The sequence below is a fragment of the Neofelis nebulosa genome, chromosome 18 (assembly GCF_028018385.1).
Source record: "Neofelis nebulosa isolate mNeoNeb1 chromosome 18, mNeoNeb1.pri, whole genome shotgun sequence".
NCBI classification, from domain to species: domain Eukaryota; kingdom Metazoa; phylum Chordata; class Mammalia; order Carnivora; family Felidae; genus Neofelis; species Neofelis nebulosa.
This window is the reverse complement of record NC_080799.1, coordinates 22,859,387-22,883,566: the sequence shown is the minus strand read 5'-3', so window position 1 is coordinate 22,883,566 and position 24,180 is coordinate 22,859,387. Positions and strand designations below refer to the sequence as shown.

The 24,180-nt window shown below is 50.2% G+C and overlaps 1 protein-coding gene across 2 annotated transcripts in view; it reads right to left on the bottom strand.

Annotated features, from left to right (window-relative positions):
* The window catches only part of GTF3C1 (general transcription factor IIIC subunit 1), a 75,358-nt gene that overhangs the window by 49,734 nt on the left and 1,444 nt on the right, over window positions 1-24,180 (bottom strand). For both annotated transcript variants that reach the window (XM_058710264.1, XM_058710265.1), the window contains exons 2-6: window positions 22,644-22,853; window positions 15,967-16,143; window positions 15,217-15,360; window positions 12,316-12,412; window positions 7,925-8,048 (exon numbers count right to left, since the gene is read on the bottom strand). In XM_058710264.1, the coding sequence (XP_058566247.1) occupies window positions 7,925-8,048; window positions 12,316-12,412; window positions 15,217-15,360; window positions 15,967-16,143; window positions 22,644-22,853 (752 nt within the window). The remainder of the gene's footprint in view (window positions 1-7,924; window positions 8,049-12,315; window positions 12,413-15,216; window positions 15,361-15,966; window positions 16,144-22,643; window positions 22,854-24,180) is intronic.

Below are 24,180 nucleotides of genomic sequence, written 5' to 3'. Positions count from 1 at the left end.
GTCCACATCTCCCGACTCTCCTGCCCCTGGGACAGCTGTCCTCGGCTGGCCCCACCTTCAGCCCCGCCCCTGCCTGCCAGCTTCCACCGCCCATCCGGTCACCCCTGTCATCTGTCAGGGAGGCAGCAGAGGGCCCTGGTTACAGACTCTCGCACCTTCTGTGCTCAACCCCCCACAGAACCTAGCTCTAGGACCTGAGGCAAGGGATCTGCACTCTGGTTTTCTGATCAGTGAAGGGAAGAAAAAGAAGAGGGCACCCGCACGATGGGGTGGCCAAAAGGATCAGAACACAGCACGAACACTTGGCATAGAGCCTGACATGTGATCTGGATGGCTTTCCCATCTCTCTCCTGGCTCCAAGACTAACAGGATGGGATTACAAAACGGCAGAATCTCCCCTGGTGCCTTCTTTTTCACGCCCTAAGATAAGCCCACAGGATCTAAGGTTTCCCTTGCTAACTGCACAAGGTAACAAGGGCACGGACAATCACATACATGCATACAGGGGGCTCACGAACTTCAGGACACTGTAGAAATGTCCTCGGTTGAGAGAGTTCCAGAGCCACCATTAAATACCCAGGGTAGGGACCACCTCCCAAGCCCTTGGGCTGAGTTAGTGATGGACTCGGTTAGGCCCCCAAAGTTCTTAGAGACCCACAGATGGAAAGGGCTGGGGTAAACCGTGCACTTTTCTTGAGGGCTCTGAGCCAGGTGCTCAGCAGACACATCGCAGTCACTTTACTGGCCCCTTGCCAACCTGTGGCCAGCTGGTCACCCGTGCAGCCAGTCACGAGCTCACAAGTCCTTGCACTGGCCTCTGGGCTCTTGCAAGCCCAAAGAACCTGGCCAGGCCCTCCCCACATCTCTGGCACATCGACTGCCATCCGCCCCAGTCCGATTCTCCAGAATTCTCCCCCTGCCCCACTCCCCTTCCACTTGCCACCAGCCTCCCCCTCCCCTAGCACAGCCTGGACAGGCACGTTTTCCTGCTCACGGAGGTTGACGGAACATTCCCTCATGGTCAGCAGGCTTCAGTACAAGTTCCCTCCTGGACAGCAGGAACGTGGCCTGGAATTATGCCACTGGGGTGTTTTACTCCTTCTACTCTTTGAGGTTCTTGCCTTTAATCGCTTTTGCCATAAAGTGTCTGTTTCTTTCATTTATCGGAAATATTACTGAGAGTAAGTACCCTTCATTTTCTAGCTAGCATCCTTGGATCAACTTTGTCACTTTTAACTTAAAGAGATCTTGCTATTTTTAACCGATTTAACTGGTTTTCCCCCAGCACCACTAATTTGCTAGGCTTTAAACTCGGCCCTGACAACCTTCTTCTATTCTTTTCATGTTTATGCTCACCTTTTATCCTTTCTGTGTTTCTGATCTTCGTTCTTTTTAATTCTACTCTCCTGGTTCCAAAACTCTTTTAAACCTTTATTTTATTGTGTGTTAATCCTTCTTGATATGGCTCATTGCTCTTTTTTCTTAGCTCGTACACTTGAATCCTACTAGAACTTTTTAAATGTCGCCTTGTGCCATTTGAATGATCTTAAGCTTGCTGTACCCTGTTACAAGTGTTTGCTGGTTTTACTTTAATTTTTAACAGCTTTATTGAGCTACAATTCCTATTCCACTCCATTCACCGTGCGAAGCGTGCAAGTCGATGGTGATGTTGTGTATTCCCAGGTACGTGCACCTGTCAACCTGTCACCAGGCCGTTTGAGGACGTCCTCACTGCCTCAGACCTTGTAGCCGCTGGCACCCCTGTGTGGCCACCCCGTAGCCCTAAGCACTTATTAATCTCCTTCCGGATTCCCTGTCCTGAACTTTCATCAAAATGGAATCACGCTGTAATGGCCTCTTGTGAATGGCTTCTTTCTCCATTGAATGGTTTTGCGGCCCTTGTTGAACATCAGCCGACCATCGATATGTAGGTGTACCTCCGGACTGTCGGCTCTACTCCGTGGTCTCTATCTTTGTGCCGGTACCGTGCTGGCTTGATTATTGCTGCTTTGTAGTGGTTTCGAAATTGGGAAGTGTGAGCCTTCCTACAGTGTTTGATTCTTGTTTCCCAGGATTAACTTTCCGGGCACCTTGCAATTCCAGATGAACTTTGGATTGGCTCGCCAATGTTTGCACGTAGGTCAGCTGGGGTTCTGCTAATTTGGGGAGCGCAGCCATCTGAACTAGGCTACCTCTCCAGATCCGTGAACAAGGGAGGTTTTCCCTCTTGCTTAGATCTGAAATTTCGGTCAACAATGTTTTGTCATTCTCAGAGTATATGTTTTTATGCTTGTTTTGCTTGAACGTATTCCCAAGTATTTTATTCTTTTTGATGCTAATGGGAGGACTGTTTTCTTGATTTCATTTTTGGGTTGCCTGTTATCAACGAATGGAAATACAACTGATTTTTGTATATTGATCTCGTGTCCCGCTGTCTTGTTGAACTCGTTCCTCATTTTTTAAGGGCCCTGGGTTAATAGCTATGGGAAGAGTCTACATCACGAACAGGGTGATACAGACGCTAGGGCCCTTTCCCCATCCTCTTCAATGCTGGGCCCGCCTCGTCACCCAATCTGGAAAACCCGCTGACTGACCGCCTCCGTCATTAGCCCCGGGGGGGTGGGGGGGGCACGACTTCGGTCACCTGCTTCCAGTTGCCATCATTTTATGAAGGATCACGCCATTAACTTCTCTTTCTCTTCCCTTTTGTTCTCAGCCCAACTGAATAAATACAGTCTGACTAGTCCACTCTTGAAGACTATAATCCAAATTTGCAAAACAGATCAGTTCAGGGTGACTGTTTTCATTACCCAGACTCCCCCCCACCCCACCCCGCCTTTCTGCAAAGCAGATCACTGCAGCTTACTGTAATGTATTTGAAATATGTGAAACCCAAACTATTTACAGCTTTTAGAAACAACTCGTATATATCCAAGCACACCTGTAAATTTACACGAAGTAATCCCTCATCTTTACTTATTAAGTCTTGTCTGCTCCCTAATGCCTTAGAGGGAAGGTTTATATTAATTCTGCAAAGTGGGATGACGCACAAGGCAAAAAAGACTAAAACTGTGCCTTCATCCCTTGTCTCCTGCCCAAGGAAAGTAACTGAAGCGGTACCTAATTAAATTAAATTTGCGAAGCATTTGCTTAGCCCTACTCTGTTCCAAGCAGACCCTGCACGGGTCTCAAGGATAGAAGGGATGTGAGGAGTGTGGTGGCTGCTCTCAAGAAGCTCACTACTTAGTTTGGAAAAAAGTCACACAGATAAACAACCAAATCACAGTGTGACAGAGGAAGTCAGGGGAACCCAGTCGATAAGCCTGAGCAGCAGAAGGTGGGTGACAAGCCCATCGGGGAGAGATGAGCCCCCCGGACAGTCAGAATGGGCTCACCGTGCTTGTGGGTGACAATCTAAAATTTCCAATCGTCATTGTCTTAGGTGCCTGCCCACTTAACCCTGCAGAAGGAGCCAAAGCCATCATTACCATCAGTACCCGGTCTCGGAAGCTTCTAGTCCCAGCACCAGGCCTCAAGAAAACCCTGACCACAGACACACCTTCCAGGGTCAGGTCGATGACATACCAGAGTGAAGCTGGCTATGGGCTACATAGCAGGAAGCGGGGTGTCCTTGGGGAATGGGGCCTGACCCTTTACTATTAAAGAAATGCAGTTTCACGTTGCCTAATTTCATTTGTGCAGGCAAGTTGAAAGGCTGACTTCTTAGGTGCAATTTCTGATTTTTAAAAGACCGGTAACCTACCCAATGAAAACAGATGCCGTGAGCCAAGCAAAATACATGGCTACATGTGGCCGTTACCATTCTGTGGCCCCCGCTGTGTGTGCAAGGTTTTCTGGCAGCCCCATGACACTCTGGAAAGTTGTATTATTATCTCCAGAAAACCCTGCTGAGGAAACTGAGGTACAGAGAGGTCAAAATTTGCTGAGAGTCACCCCAACAGGAAGTGACAAAATAAGAATTCTGACCCAGGGCTGTCTTACATCAAAGTTCACTCAGGTGTCTCAGTTGCAAGCGGCTGGCTTGAATTTCCAGGGACCTCAAGCCTGGGAGAAGCTTTGCTCCGTGGCTGCCTGCCCAGCAAGAAAGGTTATTTAAGGGCATTTCCTTCTTAGTTTCTCTACTTTAAAAATATAATCAATCCAGTCTGTTTATTTTTAATGTCTTCTTTGCAAGAAATCAGGAAATAAAGATGATTAAGAGCGCTTAGATGGCTGAGTCATTGAGTGTCTGAGCCTTGATTTTGGCTCAGATCATAATCCCAGGGTCATGGGATTCGGCCCTGAGTTGGGCTCCATGCTGAGTATAGAGCCTCCTCAAGATTCTCTTTCTCTCGGGGCGCCTAGGTGGCTCAGCTGGCTGAGCATCTGACTCTTGATTTCAGCTCAGGTCATGATCTCATGGTTTGTGAGTTCGAGCCCCACGTCGGGCTCAGTGCTGACGGCAATGAGCCTGCTCCAGATTCTCTCTCTCTGCCCCTCCCCTATTCGTGTTCTCTTTTTCTCATAATTAAAATAAATTAAAAAAATAAAGATTCTCTCTCTCTTGGGGCGCCTGGGTGGCTTAGTCAGTTGAGCATCTGACTCTTGATTTAGGCTCAGGTCATGATCCCAGGGTCATGGGATTGAGCCCTGAGTCAGGCTCCATGCTGAGCCTGGAGCCTGCTTAAGATCCTTTCTCCCTCTACTCCTTTCCCCCTGACTCACATGCAGTCTCTCTCTCAAATTAAAAAGAGGGGGTGCACCTGAGTGGCTTAGTCGGTTAAGCATCAGGCTCTTGATTTTGGCTCAGGTCAAGATCTTGTGGTCTGTGAGATCGAGCCCCATGTTGGGCTCTGTGCTGACAGCATGGAGCCTGCATGGGATTCTCTCTCTTCCTCTCTGCCCCTCCCCCACGTGTGTATATATGTGTGTACATGCTCCTTCTCTCAAAATAAATAAACATTAAAAAAAAAAAAAAGATTCTCTTCCTCTGCCCCCCGCCCCCGCTTACACTCTAAAATTAAAAAAAAAAAAAAAAAAAAAAAGAGATTAACAGACCCACGGGCAATGACTATTTTAAGCATTCAGATAATCCCACTTCGAGTCAAATGCACTGAAGCCTGGGACTTTTGTCCCTGCCACAGGACCCAGCAGCACTTCCCGGTGTTCTTCCTCCTGAAAAGGCTGATGCCGCCCACCTGTTTCCGAGAAGAGGGATGCCAGGCATCCAAGCAGTCACGTGTGCACTCGGCACTGAAGGGACTCAAAGGGGAGGTGCCCTCTAGGAGCTTCCCCTACGCCCCTGGGGGCTCCTTCCCTGGTTTATTCACCTGTTGGATGATAATATCGGTGTGTTCCCATCTCCTCTCCCCATCTGAGACTTTTCTCAGATACGGGGGGCCAGTTAGGGTGGGCAGTGACTGATAGGTTGCCCACAAAGTCAAGCTTACAGGCCCCAACCTTTTTTTCTCATGCACTTTTTGGTTTTCCTGGAATAAATAACTTCATTTTTTCCCAATGGCTTGGTTTTCTGTGTACCTGTCACTAATTCACACGCAGACTCTCTGCCGACATACAACCTTCTCTAAACACATTCACACCCACCGGGCAACTGATCCTTTGCGTGGACTTCCGTCCCTCCTGGAGCCCCCTTCTCCTGCTCCCCTGCCGGGACGGGCTGCCCTCGTGCCGGTCATGGTGACTTCCCTTCACCACCTTCCCATGTTTCTCCTGGTCTCCTCACTCCCTGGACCCCATTTTCCCCGCCTCTTGTTTCAGTCTGCTGTTTGATGGTGGGCATCCTCCTGCAGCTTCCTGAAAGGGAACATGGGAGACGAGCGGTTTCAGATTCCTGATTTTCACAGCGCATCGATGCAAAAGCTGAATAAAGGAACTCCAGACTGAAAGTCCATTCCCTTCAGAAGGAAAGCACTGCTCCAAGGCCGCCCAGCTTCGGTGACTCCCGGGAAGTCTGACGTCTCCTCTCTGGAGGCTCTTTGGCTCGGGGTTTCTCAAGTTCCAGGATGGTGGGTGTTGGTGTGGGTTTCTGTTATGTTCTTCACGCTAGGCACCTGATAGGCCTCTTGCTCTAGAACCTCTGTGCTGCAGATCTGGGAGAATCCCTTGTGTCATTTCTCATCACCTCCTCCCCTCTCCTCCCCTGCCCACATTCCGTCTCCCCCACTGTGAGCCCGTCGTGCGGGCTGTCGGACCTTCGAGGCTTAGCATCTTGTTTTCAACTGAGCTCTTCTTCCCGCCTCTTTTGAGTTTCTGAGATCCTTCTCAACTTTATCTTACCACCTTCCCTCCCGCTAACTCTTTCACTGTGATAAGCGGATTTCTTCTATTTCCAACAGCTCTTTTTTATCTTCCGTCCGTCCCCCCTTTATAGCTTCTCGCTGTGTTTTCACAGATGCGACGCCTCCTCTCTGCAAGTCCTTCCAGGCTTTCCTCTGCTCCTCACTTTGTTCCTAGTTCCCCCATTTGTCTCTCTTACATTCCTGTTAGAGTTCTCAGATGTTCAGGGAAGTATTCAGTTGCTGCCTGGAGCCTGTGTTCTGGATGTCGTGCAGGGTGAGGAGGAGCAGGGGAGAGGCTGTCATGGTGTGGGGTTCCAGGAACGGTGAGCGGGCAGGGGCCTGCTGTGTTGCTGGGATACCCCTAAATTTCAGCATCTGGAGGACGTTTCTCGGACAGGTCGGTCTCTGCAGGAAAGCAGCCTCCAGCCTCCGGCCTAGGGGACGGTAAGTCTGGCCGCCAATGTTCAGGAGCCACATGGGGGGACCGCAGTGAGAGGACCCTCACCTTTTTGTGTCCCATTGCCAGCACGGCACCTTGTCCCCGGCTGGGTCTGCGAGCCCAGAGACGCTCTCATGCATCTTATCCTGAGATAAGACCAGACTTGTGTGGGAAAGGACTTCTACCCCGGCCATGCAAAGTAAGGGAGGGGACCTGGGGAAGCGGCGGCTTCTTGCACACGCTGCCAACCGACCCCCTCGTCTCTGGCACCATCCAAACTTGTGCTCAAGGGTACCTGGGATCTCCACATTTTTAGTTAATTTCGGGTGTGGAGGCATCAATCCTTGGCTCTTGCCATACACAGGCATTCAGGTTCCCCAGGCCGCTCAGTCTGTTACCACGTGTTCATCTGCCTCGGGCACCAGAATACTGTTGACTCTGTGCTGTCATTCCTGCCCTAGCCTCTTTGTACCTGCTGGTTTATTCCTTTTCTATCCCTTGTTGTCACTAGGGAGGAGTTTGGGGAGAGTGCAGATACATGCGTATGCTCCATCTATCATCTTTCACTGAAAGCTCTGACCCTCGGCTCTTTCAATGACTTCGGTTGGTCGGGAGCAGCATGGTGCAAAACTCAAGGATAGAGAAAAATAAAGCACTAAGGAAGGTTTTTAAAGTTTTATAGTCTCTTGTCCTGAGTTTAACTCTCTGGGAAGGCTCGAATCCCCCATCTGTCACTTACGATTGCTCAACCTTTTGTAAGTTACTAGCACCTCTTAAGTTTTATTTTCTTACACCTAAAAGGTGACCCTACCACCTACCTCGCAAGGGCTACAGAATGAGATCATGCAACACGGCTGAGGGACTTGCAAATGCTGGAATGAACAGTGGCTTAACCTGAGAAGGAAAACATGAACTTGGTTTTGGACGCCACGGAGCAGAGATGTTGGAGGGACACCGACACGGAGATGGGTGCGGGCCCTCAGGATTGCTTTCATCCGGCAAACATTTCCTGAGCACTTTTGCTACAGGAGATCCTAAGTCAGGCACTGAGGAATGAAGACTCGACCAAATACGTGAAGTCCTCCCACCGCAAGGCCAAACGTAGTGACACAGAAAGGCTGGAGCTTGGAGGGGAGAAGAGAAAGCCGTCTGCGCAGCCAAGGGAACAGAGGCCGAGACTCTTTACCTTTCTTTGTCTTACAAGGTCCACACTCAGGGTGAATCTCTTGTAAGGGGAGAGACACCACCTTCGCGAGGCCAGCATTCAGCATGTACTGGTACAGCCGCTTAAACGTCCTTTCGCACAGCCCCTGCCAACACACAATTTAAGAGCTGCTATCAGATACGAGCACGGCGTTTGCGACCACTAAAGTCATGTGAACGAACACAGGCTCAGGACCTGAGTTAACCGATTATCTTGAGCGACGAAACACTGGAGGGGCTGATGAGGAAAGACTCCAAGCTATGCTGTCAAGGGAACAGAAGAAGGTGTAGATGATTCTATAAATGGATACACAGGGGTGGGAGTGAGGCAGATGGGAGCAGAGCCAGGAGGCTTTTCGCTGTATACTTTTTCAGTGGTTTGGTTTTCTAACCAAGGAAGTGTATCATTAACACACACACACACACACACACACACACCTCTCACAGGCAATGGAACAAACAGAAAAAAAGATTCAGGAGAAAGAAAATTGTAGTCGATCAGTGAAGTTTCCACAACGTGAGGATGATCACGTGCGCCCCACCGCTCACAGCTCTGCAAGGCAACGTGCCCATAATGACCCTACGTGTCCCCAGCTGCAGGGGTTACTGATGTGCAGCCTCCAGTGCAGGCCATGCTTTTCCATCTGCACGTTTTTGAAAATAACTGATTTACTTGCCAACATTGGAAAGTGAGAGATTTCATACATATGCATGTTTGTGTGTATATATATTTATCATATAACCGTATATAAACATATATATGTGTGTGTGTGTATATATATATATGTATATATACGAAGCAGGTTCTAGCTTCTCCTAGGAAAAAAGTCCAGCAACAAATCCTTGGACTGCGGTTCCTCAGAGCAGCAGTCAGAGGGAGCCGCGACAGGCAGGCCCATGCACGGTGGCCCCATCAGCCTCTGGTACATTGGGGTTGAAGGTCACCAGTTATGTGCCGTCTTCTCCTACAGTAGTTACCAGGAGGATTACATATTTCTTGAATCCATACCGAGAGCAAAAACATTTTTTACACTCGGCCTGTTTCGTTTGTTCATAAATCCATCCTGGCTGCGACGAGCATTGACTTGGCCACCCCTGGAGTCATGAGGCCAGTTCCGGCTGCTGTAGGCCGTGGGCTGAATGACAGGAGGCACTTACCACTAAGAGCCCTTAGTGGAGTCTTACGGGTTTCCTCTTACTCTCTGGGGGAGAGAGAGGGAGCAAAATGTCTGTGGGCTGCCGCCACCACATATGTGATCAACTCTCAGAGCAGCCAGTGCCCCAGCCCTCGGGCAGGAGGACATACGGCTATCAAGGAATTACAGATGACTCACATATGGCTCATCCGAAGCCACCGGCTTGTAAATGGGATCTCTTGTTAATCTAGCTGTGCCCTCGGCATCATGGAAAGACCCTACGGAAGCTCATCCATCAAACCCCAGCCCCTAACATAGGGTCCTAGGTCCTGGACGATCCCAAGCGCGGGAGAGGATGATGGAGTCCTGCCCTCCGGGGGGTCTGCCATCAGGGTCTCGCACAATCTGCCCAGCAACAAGGGAAAGAGGCCGTGTGAGCCTCCCCCACTCCCCGCAAAGGACAGCATGCATATTCATGGCATCAACCTCACGTGTTGGCTAATTATTCACCAAATCCTGCTCCGCTTCCTCTGACCCTGTTTCCGGCTGCCGATGAGACATCACTAAGTCAAAGTCCCAGAAGACCGTCACACTCAATAAATCCTAACATCAAATTTGTCATGCGCCTCGTCCTCGTGCAAACGTGTTCCTCCTTCTGAACTCCCTACTTTATTCAGACACTCGTTCCACAAATACTTACTGAGCGCCTACCATGGGCCAGGCAGCGTCCGCCTGGTGGGGCTTCAGCAGTGAACAAACAGGCACGGTCGCTGGTCCCCGGTCCCTGCTCTCGGGAGCCTGCCCTCCAGCCCCATCGGCTTCAGTGAGGAGCCATTACTCAAGCCGGACAGCAAGACTCCTTCCCTTTCACTCACCTCCACGTCCTGGCCTCAGGCGCTCACTCTGCCCTGCTAGCTCCTCTCCAAAACATCTCCCTTCTAGCGGTCATCACCCCCGGCCAGAGTCAACAGCATCCACCTTGCCACCCACACCTCCAATCTCTCTTCCTCTGCCAGGTTCATTTCCTATAAACACTCTTCCCTCCTCGTAACTTCTCCGTCTCTGAATTGCCACCGGCGGTTTACGAGGCTGAAGGCCACAAACCAGCCCCCCAGCCCGGTGCTCTAGACCTTTCTTAGCGCTCCAGCCACATTGCCGTTCCTCCTGCCTGAGCACACTGCCGCCTGGCGACGGCTCGGTTACTGCGCCTCTGACAACCTGCTGGAGCCACCCTCCCGTGCCCGAGATGCCATTTCTTGTCTGTCTACTTTGGGAACACTTCTTCACAGCCCAGCTCAGCTGCAACTTGCTCTATAAAGCCTCTCCCAGCTCCCCGAAGCAAGCGCGTCCTTGCGAGGCGCCTTCGAGCCTGAGCATGTGTTCGCACGTCTGCCTCTCCAGTGAGACTGCTCCATGACAGTGGGAGACCTGTCATCCTCACTAATTTTTGTCATCGAAGTACAGGACACAGTTCTGACTCAAAGCAGACATTCACTAAAGTATCTGCTGGAGAAATAAGAGAACAGCATCCTGTGACAGTCCATTCGTATCACTTAGTCCGCAGTGCTGACCTGGGACCCGACTAGCCCGGTCTCCGCACGCCCGAGTGACCCAGTAGGGCGGAGGGTTTCAATCTCCGATGTCTGCTGGACAAGAAATATGAGGAACAATGTGGGCAGAGATTTGTTTATTAAATAGGGATTTTCTTCATTTCTACTAGGATCTCTCAAGAGAAAGATGTATTTTTCTTTCATTTTCCACTCTTCATGGAGACTCAGATACCGAAAAATATTTCTTACCACAAACAGCAGTGCACATGTAATGACAAATGACAAGGGCCTGGTGTCTGAGAGGTGGCAGGAAGGAAGGGGCCGGCGGGGGGTGGGCGGAGGGGCGGCTGGCCAGCGCACAGCTGGCTCTAGCTGACTGCCATCAGGAGAGACTGCAGGCCCAGGCTTGACGGAGCCTCTGATATGTCAAAGGAAGCAGGGAACTTAGATTTGTCTGTGAAATCTCAGTTTAAAAAAAAAAAAAATGCCAGGTCAAATGTACTTTTAACAACACATAGGCCAAATCTGACCCCCAGGCCTCAGTTCCTAAGCTCTGCCTCAAAGAGACTTGGGCATGGAGGCCTGTGTGGCTCAGTCGGTTAAGCATCTGACTCCTGATTTCTGCTCAGGTCATGATCTCAGTCGGGAGTAGGAGATCGAGCTCTGTGTCGGGCATGGAACCTGCTTAAGATTCTCTCTCCCTCTGCCCTTCCTTGCTCGTGTGCTCTCTCTAGCTCTAAATAAATAAATGAACAAATGAGGGGCTCGGGCGTAGAGGAGATCTAGCATAGAGAAGAGGCCCATTTCCCTCTATGACGGAATCAGAGATGAGGGCTCCACTCACCAATGCAGGAGGTAAGGAGCAAGGATTATTGTTTTTTGGTTTTTTTAATGTTTATTTATTTTGAGGGACAGGGAAGGGCAGAGAGAGAGGGAGAGAGAATCCCAAGCAGGCTCCAAGCTCAGCATGAAGCCCAACACGGGGCTCGATCCCACGAACCATGAGATCATGACCCGAGCTAAAATCCAGAGTCAGATGCTTAACCTACTGAGCCACCCAGGCGCCCCAACCCTGATGTTGATAATCAGATTCCAAATCACGGTCCTTTGTGGGCTAATCACTATGACCCAAACAGGCTGCCTTTAAACTTCAGGTTTAAGTTCCGCTGTCTAACTGGCAGGGCAATTTGTTTCTCTCCCCCGTCTAATGCTGGCTCCGCCGAACACTGTTCTAATCAGCCTGGAGGCCACATGCCCCCTCTGTGCTTTCCTCCTCCCCCCAACTCTACTGCGGGGCCCAGAGACTAGGCCAGTGCGTAAGCACTTCTCTCCCCGTGCCGTCACACTATCATTTCAGTATTAAACCAGTGTGATGGAATTAGAAGCGTGCTTACAGAAGCACCCCTAAGTACCCAGGTCCACCACTCCACACGAACTTATACCGCAGGGCCTCGAGCAAACCCTGGGGAAAATGGGAGCCAGCCTAGGGCAGGAAGGCCTTCGATGAAGGCCTGGGCACTTTTTCCTTCTGTGGAACAAAGGAAGATCCCACTCGCTTCCAGGTTAAGGACGGTTAAGTCTGTGAACAGGGCTGATTACAAGCCACCATCAAGGTACACTAAACAAAGATGTCCAGGCTGTGGCACAGTTCAGTCCAGCCCAGAGCACAGGCGGCCCCGGGCACTTACCAGCTCTTCTCGCAGCCTGCCCAGGGTCTCCATCTGGTTACTCCGTGTGCTCAGCACACCCGAGAGCTTCTCCATGAGGATGTCATATTTGCTCCTCCTGTGAGAAACACAAAACAGCTTGTCTGGTCAAACCTATTGCTAAAGAGTGCCTCGCAAGCCTTCAGTGACCACATCCCAAACTACAGAATCTTCATCTTCGGTCTCGGCCACCATCCAGCCCACAACGCGCACTTGGTGGGGCAGAGACCAGCTCTGAGTGGCTTGGTCACATGGCCAAGGGCACCTAGGTAGTGGCCGTGTACAAACTAGACCTTTGGGCTGCAGCCATAAGGATTCTTCAAAATGCCTTATGTTTTTATAATAGCATCAAGTTTAGGAAGGACCTTAGGTATTTCTATATAAATCGCTTGGTGAAGGAGGGGATTATTTCATAAAGAAGTGAAACAGGTTTTCTAAACTTCAGACTCAAGACATGAACCTAGGTCCTTGCCCACATCCAGCGCTCTGTTCGCTGTATCATGATGCCTTTGATTCTGAAGGCTGGCCTCTACTCTGACTTCACTGGCCTGATCAAGCCCACCCCCCACCTCATTTTTATTGTGTAGAATCATAAATGACTGCTTCCAAGCTAATGGCCACCAAGGAAGCTATGAAAGAGAGCGGAGGGCTCCCGACTATGTGTGCCTGGGGAGGCTGGGGGGCAGGGCGTAGCTGGGAAGGTGACCTTGACTTTAACTGGTCACAAGCTCAGGGTCACGGAGGGCTTATGTATGGGATACAGAGTCTGCACCCACTTCTCCACTTCGACTGCCTCTCAACACATGAAAGGATAAAGGAAGGCACAGATATTTACTGCATGTGAATTAACACCAAGCACTGAGTCATGGCCGTTTTCTAGGAGAAGAAACCGTGGTTCAGAGAGGTCAAGTGCCTTTGCCCAAGTAAGGGGCAAAGATTTAAAAACAGATCTTGACTTAGTCCACTGTTAATCTCTTCCACCCACAGCTGCCGCCTCCACCAGGTAGGAGTCTAGTGATACTGTATTTAACTAGTGGAAAGTAAGACTAAATAAATAAAATGCAAACTGTAGAAGCATGATTCTCTCTCCAGTAGGATTCCTAAAATATAGGCTTGACGACAAATTTGGAATTTTGACAGGAATGCAGTGATATCATTACTCCTGGAAATCCTTAGTCAACAGTCTGCCTACATGTGTATCAAGCACTTTCTTTGGGCCCAGGCCTGTGCTAGGCAGCGGACACTGTCGACTTTAAAACTTATACTTAATCCTGAGTGTTCACTCACCTCCCATTTGGACAGCATGCCTGGCCACTGGTAATGGGCAAGGTCTCTGTCGTTCGGCTAGGGGAGAGTCAAAGTCATTCCCTGTGGTCCAGGGAAAGGAAGGGCCTGCCTACTGCCTCTCAAGGATTCCGTGACATTGCCCGACTCCACTGTGGAGCACTGGTGGCCAGGCGCTCGGGGGCCCCGCTTACTCACCCGAGGGCCACCTTTCCCAAGGCCTACTCCAGCTCGATCCTTCCCTACCCTGGTCTCTGGACGTCTCACCAAGGAGGCCATGAGGTGCCGGAGGGCAGGCTGAGGCCTGTCTCAAGCGTGGTGGAACACTGCTTTCCCCCATTCCTATGCCAGGCAGTCACTCCAACAGGGAGCAGGAAGGAGTCAGAGACTCACTCCCAGAAACCCTCATCCTCAGAAGGGAATGTACACATCTCACCACCTTGCTATACTGGCTGGACCAGGACCCGCTAAATAGCAACGTCATGCACGGTGATCACTCAGCACAACCTCCACATCTCACCGTCTAGGCTGATTATGAGAGTTGCGTGTTGGAAAAACATGCCAATTTTAAATCGGATACAATTCAATCTCAATTCTGTCACCAAAACAAATCTGATTTGACTGATTTGTTTTTACTTTTATACTCCCCCCCCCAAATTTCACCAAAATGTTAACAGTCCCTATTGCTGGGCAATAGGGTTACAGGAATTTTTTTTCCTTCTTGTCAATATAATGTCCAAATTTTCTAAATCAGCATGACTTATTTTCACAATCAAAAATAGATAGTAAATCTCTTTTAAAAAGCTATAGTCTAGGGCACCTGGGTAGCTTAGTTGGTTAAGCGTCTGGCTCTTGACTTTGGTTCATGATCTGATGGTTCATGAGTTCAGGCCCCGCGTTGGGCTCCTCACTGAGTGTGGAGTCTAAGATATTCTCTCTCTCTCTCTCTCTCTCTCTCTCTCTCCCCCCACCCCCCGTCCCTCTCTCCCATTTGTGCTCATGTTCTCTCTCTCAAAATAAATAAATAGTTAAAAAAAAAAAAGAAAAGAAACCTATAGTCATGGACACCTGGGGTGGCTCAGTTGGTTGAGCATCCAACCCTTGATTTTGCCTCAGATCATGGTCCCAGGGTTGTGGGATCGAACCCTGTATTGGGCTCCATGCTTAGAGTGGAGCTTGCTTAAGGCTCTCTCCCTTGGGGCACCTGGGTGGCTCAATCGGTCAAGCGTCCTGACTTTGGTTCAGGTCATGATCTGATGGTTCATAGTTCAAGCCCTGCTTCGGGCTCTGTGCTGACAGCTCAGAACCTGGAACCCGCTTCGGATTCCGTGGCTCCCTCTCCTTCTGCCCCTCCCCCACTTGTGCTCTATGTCTCTCAAAAAAAATAAATGTTTAAAAAAAAACTTAAAAGATTCTCTCCCTCCCTCCGCCCCTCCCCTGCTTGCGCATGTACGTGTGTGCTCGTCCTCTCTAAAATAAAAGCAAAACATAAATCAATAAAAGTAAAAAGCTACGGTCGTGCTGTGATTTAGCCTCCATGGTTTGTAAAGGCCTAACGCGCAGGGCAGAACGGAGTGCTCTGGCGTGCACACGCTATACCTGTCCACGTGAAACCGATTCAGGAGGAGGAGGATCGAGTGCTGCTGGGCTCCGGTGGGTAATCGGATCACATGTGACTGCATCGTAATGAGCCCGTTTTTGTTCAGAATTTTCCGGTGATAGTGGAGCTTCCCGGCATCAACCCTGGAGGAGAGGAGGAGCGTGGCTCTGTCATTTTTGCTTTGCTGGCTGCTTTCCCCCAACAGCGCAGAGGGCCTCTCACCTGAACGTCAGTGCTAGACACACACTGTAGCACTGGCTAGTCCTACCCAGCCACTCTACGACGACAGTCACTGTGAGACAGCGGCCTTGAAAACAACAGCCGAGGTCCCCGGCAGAGGCGGACGGGGGATGGGGGTGGAGGCCCAGGGAAATGGGCACGGGACGGATGGCGGGGTGGGCGACGATGAGGGTTAGCGATGACACCATCAAATACAGGTGCCCAATCCTGTAGTGGCCAATAACTAGGGGGACTATACATCCTGGTTTGCCCGGCGGTCCCAATTTATGACCACTGCCTTGGCCTTGCCCTGGGGCCCCACTCTCCACTCTCAAAATGTCTGGTTTAGATACTAAATGATAGGATCACTCCAGGGTCTCTTCATACACAAAGCCCTGCACTCCCAGTCAGCATAGGTTGCAGACTGCCCCAGTGGCAGGGCTGAGAGGAACGGGGAAGGAGGTAGGTCAACAGGCTGGGGGGCAGGGCACAATCATCAGGGAGCCCTGTCAAGCGAATCATCTCCTTACTTGAAAGCAGTGCTGTGGAGGTCACGCTGGAGCTCGCCTTGCCACCGGGACCGGCCCAACCGCTCCAAAATGCAGTAGGAGAAGTCAGGGAGCTTCAGGTCGGGGTCACCCTCCAAGCCTATCAAGGCCCTGTACCGCATGTCCTGGGAGGCGACGATGATCAGTCTCTTTCCCCACCTGCGGATCAGAAACGACCACACAGAAGAAATAACTTTAAGTGATTTGAAGAAAATATGAAAAAACAGGGGGTGCCTGGGTGGCTCAGTCAGTTAAGCATCAGACTCTTGGTTTTCGCTCAGGCCATGATCTCGCGGTTCATGGAATCGAGCCCCACGTCAGGCTCAGTGCAGAGCATGACGCCTGCTTGGGATTGTTGCTCACCCTGCCCCTCCCCTGCACACTTATTTATAAATAAACTTAAAAAAACAAACAAAACCCTGAACCTTAGAGAATCATCATTTTGTGCTGCTTCTTACAGCTTTACAATCCCCCCCATTAAGGCGGTTTCAGTGTCCAGGCTGCAGCGTTTGGGGTGAACAGAGCCAACCTTGTGTTCTCCTTGTGTGGTGCCCTCCGAGGTCTCGTGAGGACACTCAGACCAAAGCCCAAAATCCCCAGCAGGGCCTGGTACATCTGACGCACCCTCCATGGCCCTGCTGGTCCTCAAATGAGCTGCTTCCTCTGCCCGGGCTCCTCCTCGAATCTGTAGGTGACGGATTCCTTCTCATTATTAGGGCTACTGCTTAGACATGACCTCCTCGGGCCTTCCTGAAAGTGTAGCCCCAGCTATCCCCTACCCGGCCATTGTCATATTCTTTACAGCACCCGGCACTCTTAAAAATGGTCGTATTTCGGGGATGCCTCAGGGGCTCAGTCAGTTGACCGTCTGACTTTGGCTCAGGTCATGATCTCATGGTTGGTGAGTTCGAGCTTTGCATCGGGCTCTGTGCTGACAGCTCGGAGCCTGGATCCTGCTTCGGGTTCTGTGTCGCCCTCACTCTCTGCCCCTCCCCCAGTCGTGCTCTGTCTCTCTCTCTCTCAAAAGTAGATAAACGTAAAAAAAATTTTTTTTTAAAGGTCCTTTTTTTTTTTTTTTTGGCAGACATTCTTGTCCATCTCCTCCCTTCAAATTTAAGTGCCACAAAAGTAGGCACATAGTACTGACCTGTTCCCTAGGACACCTTCAGTGCCTAGTATGATTGTAGTGCATAGTCGGGGCTCTGTGAGTATTTGTTAAGTGAGCAAACTAGCCTACTGAACTGGACAGATAAGCTTCAGAGTCAAGAGTACAGGCACGCCTCAGAGATGTTGTGGGTTCAATTCTAGACCATCGCAGGAAAGCAAATATTGTGATAAAGCAAGTATCACAATAAAGCTAGCCAAATAAAGTTTCTGGTTTCCGGTGCATATAAAAGTATGTTTATACTATATTGTAGCGTATTAAGTGTGCAATGACATTATGTCCAAAAAAAACCCAATGTGTGTACTTTAATTAAAAAATACTATTGCTAAGAAATGCGAACCGTCATCTGAACCTTCGCCAAACTGTAATCACCGATCCCAGATCACCATAACAAATATATTTGAACAAAAATATATTTGAACGAATTCAAAATATATTTGAATATATTTGAACGAAAAAGTTCAAAATATTGAGAAAATTGGGGCGCCTGTGTGGCTCAGTTGGTTAAGCGTCCAACTTCAGCTCAGGTCATGGTCTTTACAATTTGTGAGTTCGAGCCCCGCGCCTGGCTCTGTCCTGACAGCTCAGAGCTTGGAGCCTGTTTCAGATTCTGTGTCTCCCTCTCTCTCTCTGCCCCTCTCTCGCTTGTATTCTGTCTCTCTTTCAAACATTAAAAAAAAATAAAGAAAAGGAAAGAAAATATATTGAGAAAATGACCGACATGTGATACAGAGACACGAAGCGAGCAAATGCTGCTGGGAAAAATGGTGCCAACAGACTTGCTTGACGCAAGGTTGCCACGAACCTTCAATTTCTAAAAAACGCAGTATCTGTGAAGTGCAGGACGACGAGGTAGGTCTGTACCGAACTGGCTAATCAGCGGATTTGTACTCTGTTGAAGACCAGACCCTGGAAGAATCGTCAGCTCCTCCTAGTGACTTGAGGTGTGAAAATAATAAAGAGGCCAAGAATACGTCCTAGCAAGGCATTTCAGACTGAGCGACGTGATGGGAGACAGGCCTTGTGGTTAGATGTGTAGACAACAGAGCTAAGAAGAATTAGATGCTGGCCCAGATTTGAGGGGTTGGTAGTCCATGAGTTCTTATACAGGGACCCTCAGTGATGCATTCATCTGGGAAAGGGAGCGCTTCCAAGTGGGGGTATCTTGATGCTAAGAAGTGAGTGAGCGAGGGGTTCTCTGCCAGCACACCCTCGTGGCATCTCTGCTCCAGGGCTTGGACCCCAAGAGTATGTGAATGGAGTGGGCCAATCTGCCCAAGATGTCGGCTTAAATTAGCAGATGAGGCCCAGTGGGTGGAGTCTCAGACTTAAGTGATGGAGACTCGGCAGAGAAACGGATTTCTTCCATCACATCCCTCAGACTGACGGTTCTCCTTCTTCCTACCCCACACTGGCTGGTTTCACTTCTACCACCAACTGGGGCAAAGAAGAAAGAAGAGGTTGTCTTCCTTTTAACCTTACACTGTTTGTGACCTAAAATAAGTCTTCTGTAGAGTCATGGAAGTCGGCAGAATCCATCCTGAGAGAATGGTTGCGAACACCCATGAAAGAGACAGTCCGCTTCCTGTGTCTGCACATCACAGGCTTAGGACCTTTGCTCTCTCGTCCAAAACAGGTTCATTAAGTCAAACTGGAAGAGGTCAGCTGGGAAAAGAAAGCTGGAAAACCGGGGAACAGGTTTGCTGCTTTTCGCACAGGCTCACATTTGTTTACTACACTGCACTATCATAATCCCGACAGTTCCAGTTAGCTGACTAAGGGACTCCTGCTAGGCTTAAGATGCTGAGTGTGGTCACCAGACAGGATGTCAAATACTGATTAAGCACAATGTAAAGTACCAGAGATGCCAAGACAGATAAAAGCGGTATCCACCTTCAAGGAGCTCACAGCCCACTGGAGGAGGAAGTCCAGAAAGTGAGCGATTATGCTATGATCCAACAGCTGTCAGAGAGCACCTAGGAAATGGCATACGTCCAGAGCCCAATTCCATCTAAGCTGCGCGTGTGAACGGAGCACACGCACGGTAACTAGGGAACGTTCTCACAGGAGGGGATGTTGAGTGAGCACTAAGCTTGGGGGCGGGGGCGGTGAAGGGCAAGGAAGGAGAACCTGCCAGTTTCTGGAGGCATGAAGCAGTGCGCCTGTCCTGGGGGCAAATGGCCCGGCCGGGAAGCCTGGCGTGGGGTCGCAGGCTGGAAAGCAGAAGGAAGGAGAGCCCGAGAGGTCAGTGCGAGTCCACATCCCAAAAGGCCTGGCAGTGCCGTTCAGGGAGTTTGGATGCCATGCCACAGGTCAGGGGTTAGAACTTCCAGACCAACAGGATAGTCAATCAGTCAACATGCACTCTCAGGAGCCGATGTGGTGCCAGGCATAGTCTAGATCCTAGGGATACAGCCATGAACAAACAAGAGTTTCTGCCCTCAAGGTTACAGTCTGGTATGGAAAGAGTGACGTAAATAAACACTGAAGACCATTTTTGGTACTGACGTGAGTAATACGATGATGTCTGGGCAACAGGGACATACTTCTTGAGGAGCCAAGTCCAAGGCTGAATGAAGAGAAGAGGGTGGAGATGTGAAGATCTGAAGCAGAATTTTTTTTTAAGTTTATTTATTTGAGAGAGAGAGAGAGAGAGAGAGAGAGAGAGAGAGAGAGACAGAGAGAGAAGAGTGTGCGTGAGTCGGGGAGCGGCAAAGAATCCCAAGCAGGCTCCACGCTGTCAGCTCAGAGTCCGACGAATAGGGGCTCGATCTCACGAACCGTGAGATCATGACCTGAGCCGAAATCAAGAGTCAGACGTTTAACCAACCGAGCCCCCCAGGAGTCCTGAAGGCAGAAGACTCTAAGCAAAAGGAACAACATGTGTTGCAGCCCTGAGTAAGATTAGCCCGGCGTGTTCGGGCCAAAGCACAGAGAGGGCTATGGGGGGAGAGCTGGGTGGGCAGAGGGTAGGCATATGGAGCCTGATGGGCCACTCAGCAGGGTGGGCAGCACTAGGTGGGACATGGCTCATGGTTCTGGCCTAAATACCAAGGGAAAATCACAGTCCCAGAGAGAGAGAGCACAAGTCGGGAGGGGCAGAGAGAGAGGGAGACAGATGATCCAAAGCAGATTCTGCTGACAGCACAGAGCCTGAGGTGGGGCTCGAACTTACAAACCAGGAGATCATGACTTGAGTTGCCGTCAGAGGCTTGACCAACCAAGCCACCCAGGCGCCCCATGGATCCTGTAATTTTTTTAAGAGGTGGTAGAAACCCAGATTTTATTTTATTTTATTTATTTATTTTTTTAATGTTTTTAATTTATTTTTGAGACAGAGAGAGACAGAGCATGAACGGGGGAGGGGCAGAGAGAGAGGGAGACACAGAATCGGAAGCAGGCTCCAGGCTCCGAGCCGTCAGCCCAGAGCCCGACGCGGGGCTCGAACTCACGGACCGCGAGATCGTGACCTGAGCCGAAGTCGGACGCTTAACTGACTGAGCCACCCAGGCGCCCCGAAACCCAGATTTTAAATATTAGCAATGAAATAAAATTGAAAACAAACCACCATGCTGGCTAAACAAAGCATGTCTGTGGGGGACATGCAGCCAGTCTGATATCTGTCCTGAGTGACCAAGGCACTTTCCACCGCAAGTCCATCTTAGAGAAAAATGTTCCATGCAGTGTGGAAAGTTCCGAAGAGGAGAGACAGTAAGAAGGGAGATAAGAGACTATTGTACTATTTTGAGCCCAAAGGGCGTTTGAGAAAACGTCAGAAGGTCAAGTCCACAGGACTCGGTGGCCAGCTGAACGTAGAAAGAGAGAAGGGGCCCAAGTTTGCGTCTTACACGGCAGGCGCGTGGGAATCCTCTGGAGCAGAGGGAAGACACAAAAGGGGCAGGAAATGGAAGAGGAGGCAAGTTTGGGGTGAAGGAGAGTGATGCTCTGACTTGTGGGCGCACTGAGGAAGAGGTTACTGTAACTTCACACACGGCACCTGGCAGACGCCTGGGGAGTACTCAGAGCCCTGGGGAGCAGCCCAACATTTAAGGGGTGGAAGGAAGTCAGGGAGTCCATGAGGGAACTGGTAAGGATCGGCTAGAACAGGAAAATAAAGCAGGAAGCCATGGGACAAAAGCTTTACAAGTCCTTGATGGGGCGGAGGGGGCAAGGAGGTTAAGGGCCCTACAGCGTCCACAGGCTCGTTACTAGGAATCTTCGGGGATAAGATGTCGGTGAAGTAATAAAGTCAGACATCAGGACTGAGAGGGCAGAGGTGAAGGGGACAAAGAGTGAGAGTGGCTATTTCTTCTGGAAAGCTTGGTCCTACAAGCGGCAGAGAGAAAGAGAGATCTATGGTCACAGGGGATCTGAGGTCAAGAGAAGGTCCTGTTGTAAGCTGTGTGAGTCACGTTAGGGCTGAGGAGACAGCACCAGCAGAAAGGCCAAAAGTTGGAAATGACGGAGAAGGGGCACCTGGGTGGCTTAGTTGGTTAAGCATCCGACTTCAGCTCAAGTCATGACCTCGAGGTTTGTGACTTTGAGCTCCGCATCGGGCTTACTGCTGTCAGCACAGAGCCTGCTTTGGATCCTGTCTCCCTCTCTCTCTGCCCCTCCCTCTCAAAAACAAATAAACATTAAAAAAAAAAAAAAAAAGAAAGAAAGAAAATGATGGAGAAAGATGAGCTTCCTGAGGGAGGCAGGAAAGAGCAGGAGGTACAGGGAGCTGGGCTGGGGGGCGGGAAGGGGGATGGGCAGAGGAGGAGGAAGAGAAGCAGAAGGAGGCCCTAGACAGGGCCTGGTCCTGGTGACATGGTTTCTGGTCACCTCTGAGCTGGGGGGTGGGGGTGGGGGAGGAAGAGATGTGTAACAGCTGCAAGTTGAAGATGGAATTCAGGAGAGTTCACACGGGCAGCTTCTCCCTGTTCTGTGAAGCGGGGAGGGAGGTGGGAGTGGGGCGAGGCTTAGAAGGTGACAGGTGGAATGGACCATTCTGGGAAACCGGGGGTCCGGCTGGAGACTCAGGAAAGGACCGCTGGGCAGCAGGGGGCCCAGTCCCTACGAGAGAGTGATCCAGGGGACGTCTGGGTGGCTCAGGTGGTTAAGTCGCTGACTTCAGCTCAGGTCCCGATCTCATGGTTTGTGAGTTCGAGCCCCACACTGGGCTCGCTGCCATCAGCGCACAGCCCACTTGAGAGCCTCTGTTCCCCGCTCCCCTTTCCCTCCCCGACTGCCGCTTGTGCTCTCTCTCAAAAATAAATAACACATTAAAAAAAAAAAAAAAAGAGTGATCCAAATGATAGCCTCCTGCTCTGCCCAACCGTGCCAGGACTGTGGATACGAGGGAAAGAGAAAGGCAGGTCCCTGAGCAAAATGAGCCGAGCGAAGAAGGCAGAGGCTTCGTAAAGGGCTGACGAGACTCAGCGCTCTGACTGTGCACCCGACTCCAAAGCAGGAGGATTCCCATGAGTTTCTGATGGTGCAAATCAGTTACCTGCCAAAGGCCTCCACCATCATACAGCGGGGCTGTAAAGACTTGGTCCTGATGTCATTGGTTATGTTTTTCCTCTCCTTAAAGTACCGGCAAGAGCCCTGGATGCCATCTTTATTCTCTAAAATCATGTGAATGGGGTAGACGTCCTCCAAAGCGACTGGATCCCTCCGGGACTCCAAAATTCCGGTTTCCAAGTCAATCTCTTCGTATCTACAAGAGGGAAGGCACAAATACCAAACCACAAATCAGCTCCGGAAACAGTACATACTGGGCCACATTCTTCTGACAACCTCCTGCTGAGACCAGAGAGAGAGAGAGAATGTGCTCACTCAGTCTTCCCGCTTTGCAAATGCAGATTAGAGCAGCATTCCTGCCTTTTTAACGCAAAGAACACAGACCTTCCCAGGGTCCCCCAAATCCACCCTAAGAAGCTGAATGCTGGAACCAGAACCATCCTACTGGCCCAAGTCGTGGCCTTTTGGTTTCCCTTCAAATCTGGTGCCTGTACGTTAACAATTTTCACCTTGGGATCCTACGTCCTGTCTTTTCCCTCCAAACACTGACCCTGTATCTTCGCTTGTCTACCAAACACCTCAAATTCAAGGAGATCAAAGGCAAAGTTATAACTGCCTCTCCCCGCCCCCAATAAAGTCCCTCCTTTCCACTCTCTCCCAGTTGTGTCGTATCAATGTCATGGAGACATCTTTGACTTGGGTTTCTTCCTTTATCCAGTCAGCCAACTTTGTTAAGCTTTCCTTGCAAACCTCGCTCACATCCTCCTCTAGTCCAGTTGAGGCTAAATCCCACTTAAGCTTATTGGCCCTTTCCTCCTTTGCCTTCTGTGTGATCTCTACACTGCGTAACCCTCCAACCCCCAATCACATCTGCCATCTATCTGCCAGGACACCGCTCTGAACTGCTACCCTCCATTTCTCTAGCCGCACCTTCCCAGGCTTCTTGGAAGGTTCCTAGTCCTTCATCCAGCCCTTCCACGTAGGTGCACCTCAGGGCCATGTCTTAGGCCTCCAGGGAGAATCCTGGCCTACAATTTAAACATCCAACCATATGGGATGACTCCTCTCTGGCCTGCTCCCCCCTCCCCCGCCCCGCATGAAGCCACATGTTTACTAAACAGAATCTCCACTAGGGTCATCCAAAGGAACTTCAAACTCCATGTGTCTCAAAGTACGTTCAACATCTTCCCCACCTCCCCCAAGACTCAACCACTGTGCTGCCCTTCTGTGTTCCCTACCAACAGGGCAGGGCATCAGTATTCACTCAGGTACCCAAATATCAGGAACCAGAGGAATCATCCCTGACTCCCACCTCTCCTTATACCCCACATCCAGTCACCCAATCCTCTTTATTCTCGTTTCATAGGTTTTCATCCCACCTGCTTCTCTTATTTTCACCTGCACCCTGGTAAGCAAAACCATGATTGGTTGTTTGTGGCTGGATTACTAAAATCTCTCAACTTCACACTTTGCCCCTAGTCTGACTCGCCTTTCAGTGGCTTCTAACTACCCTTTCGATAAAG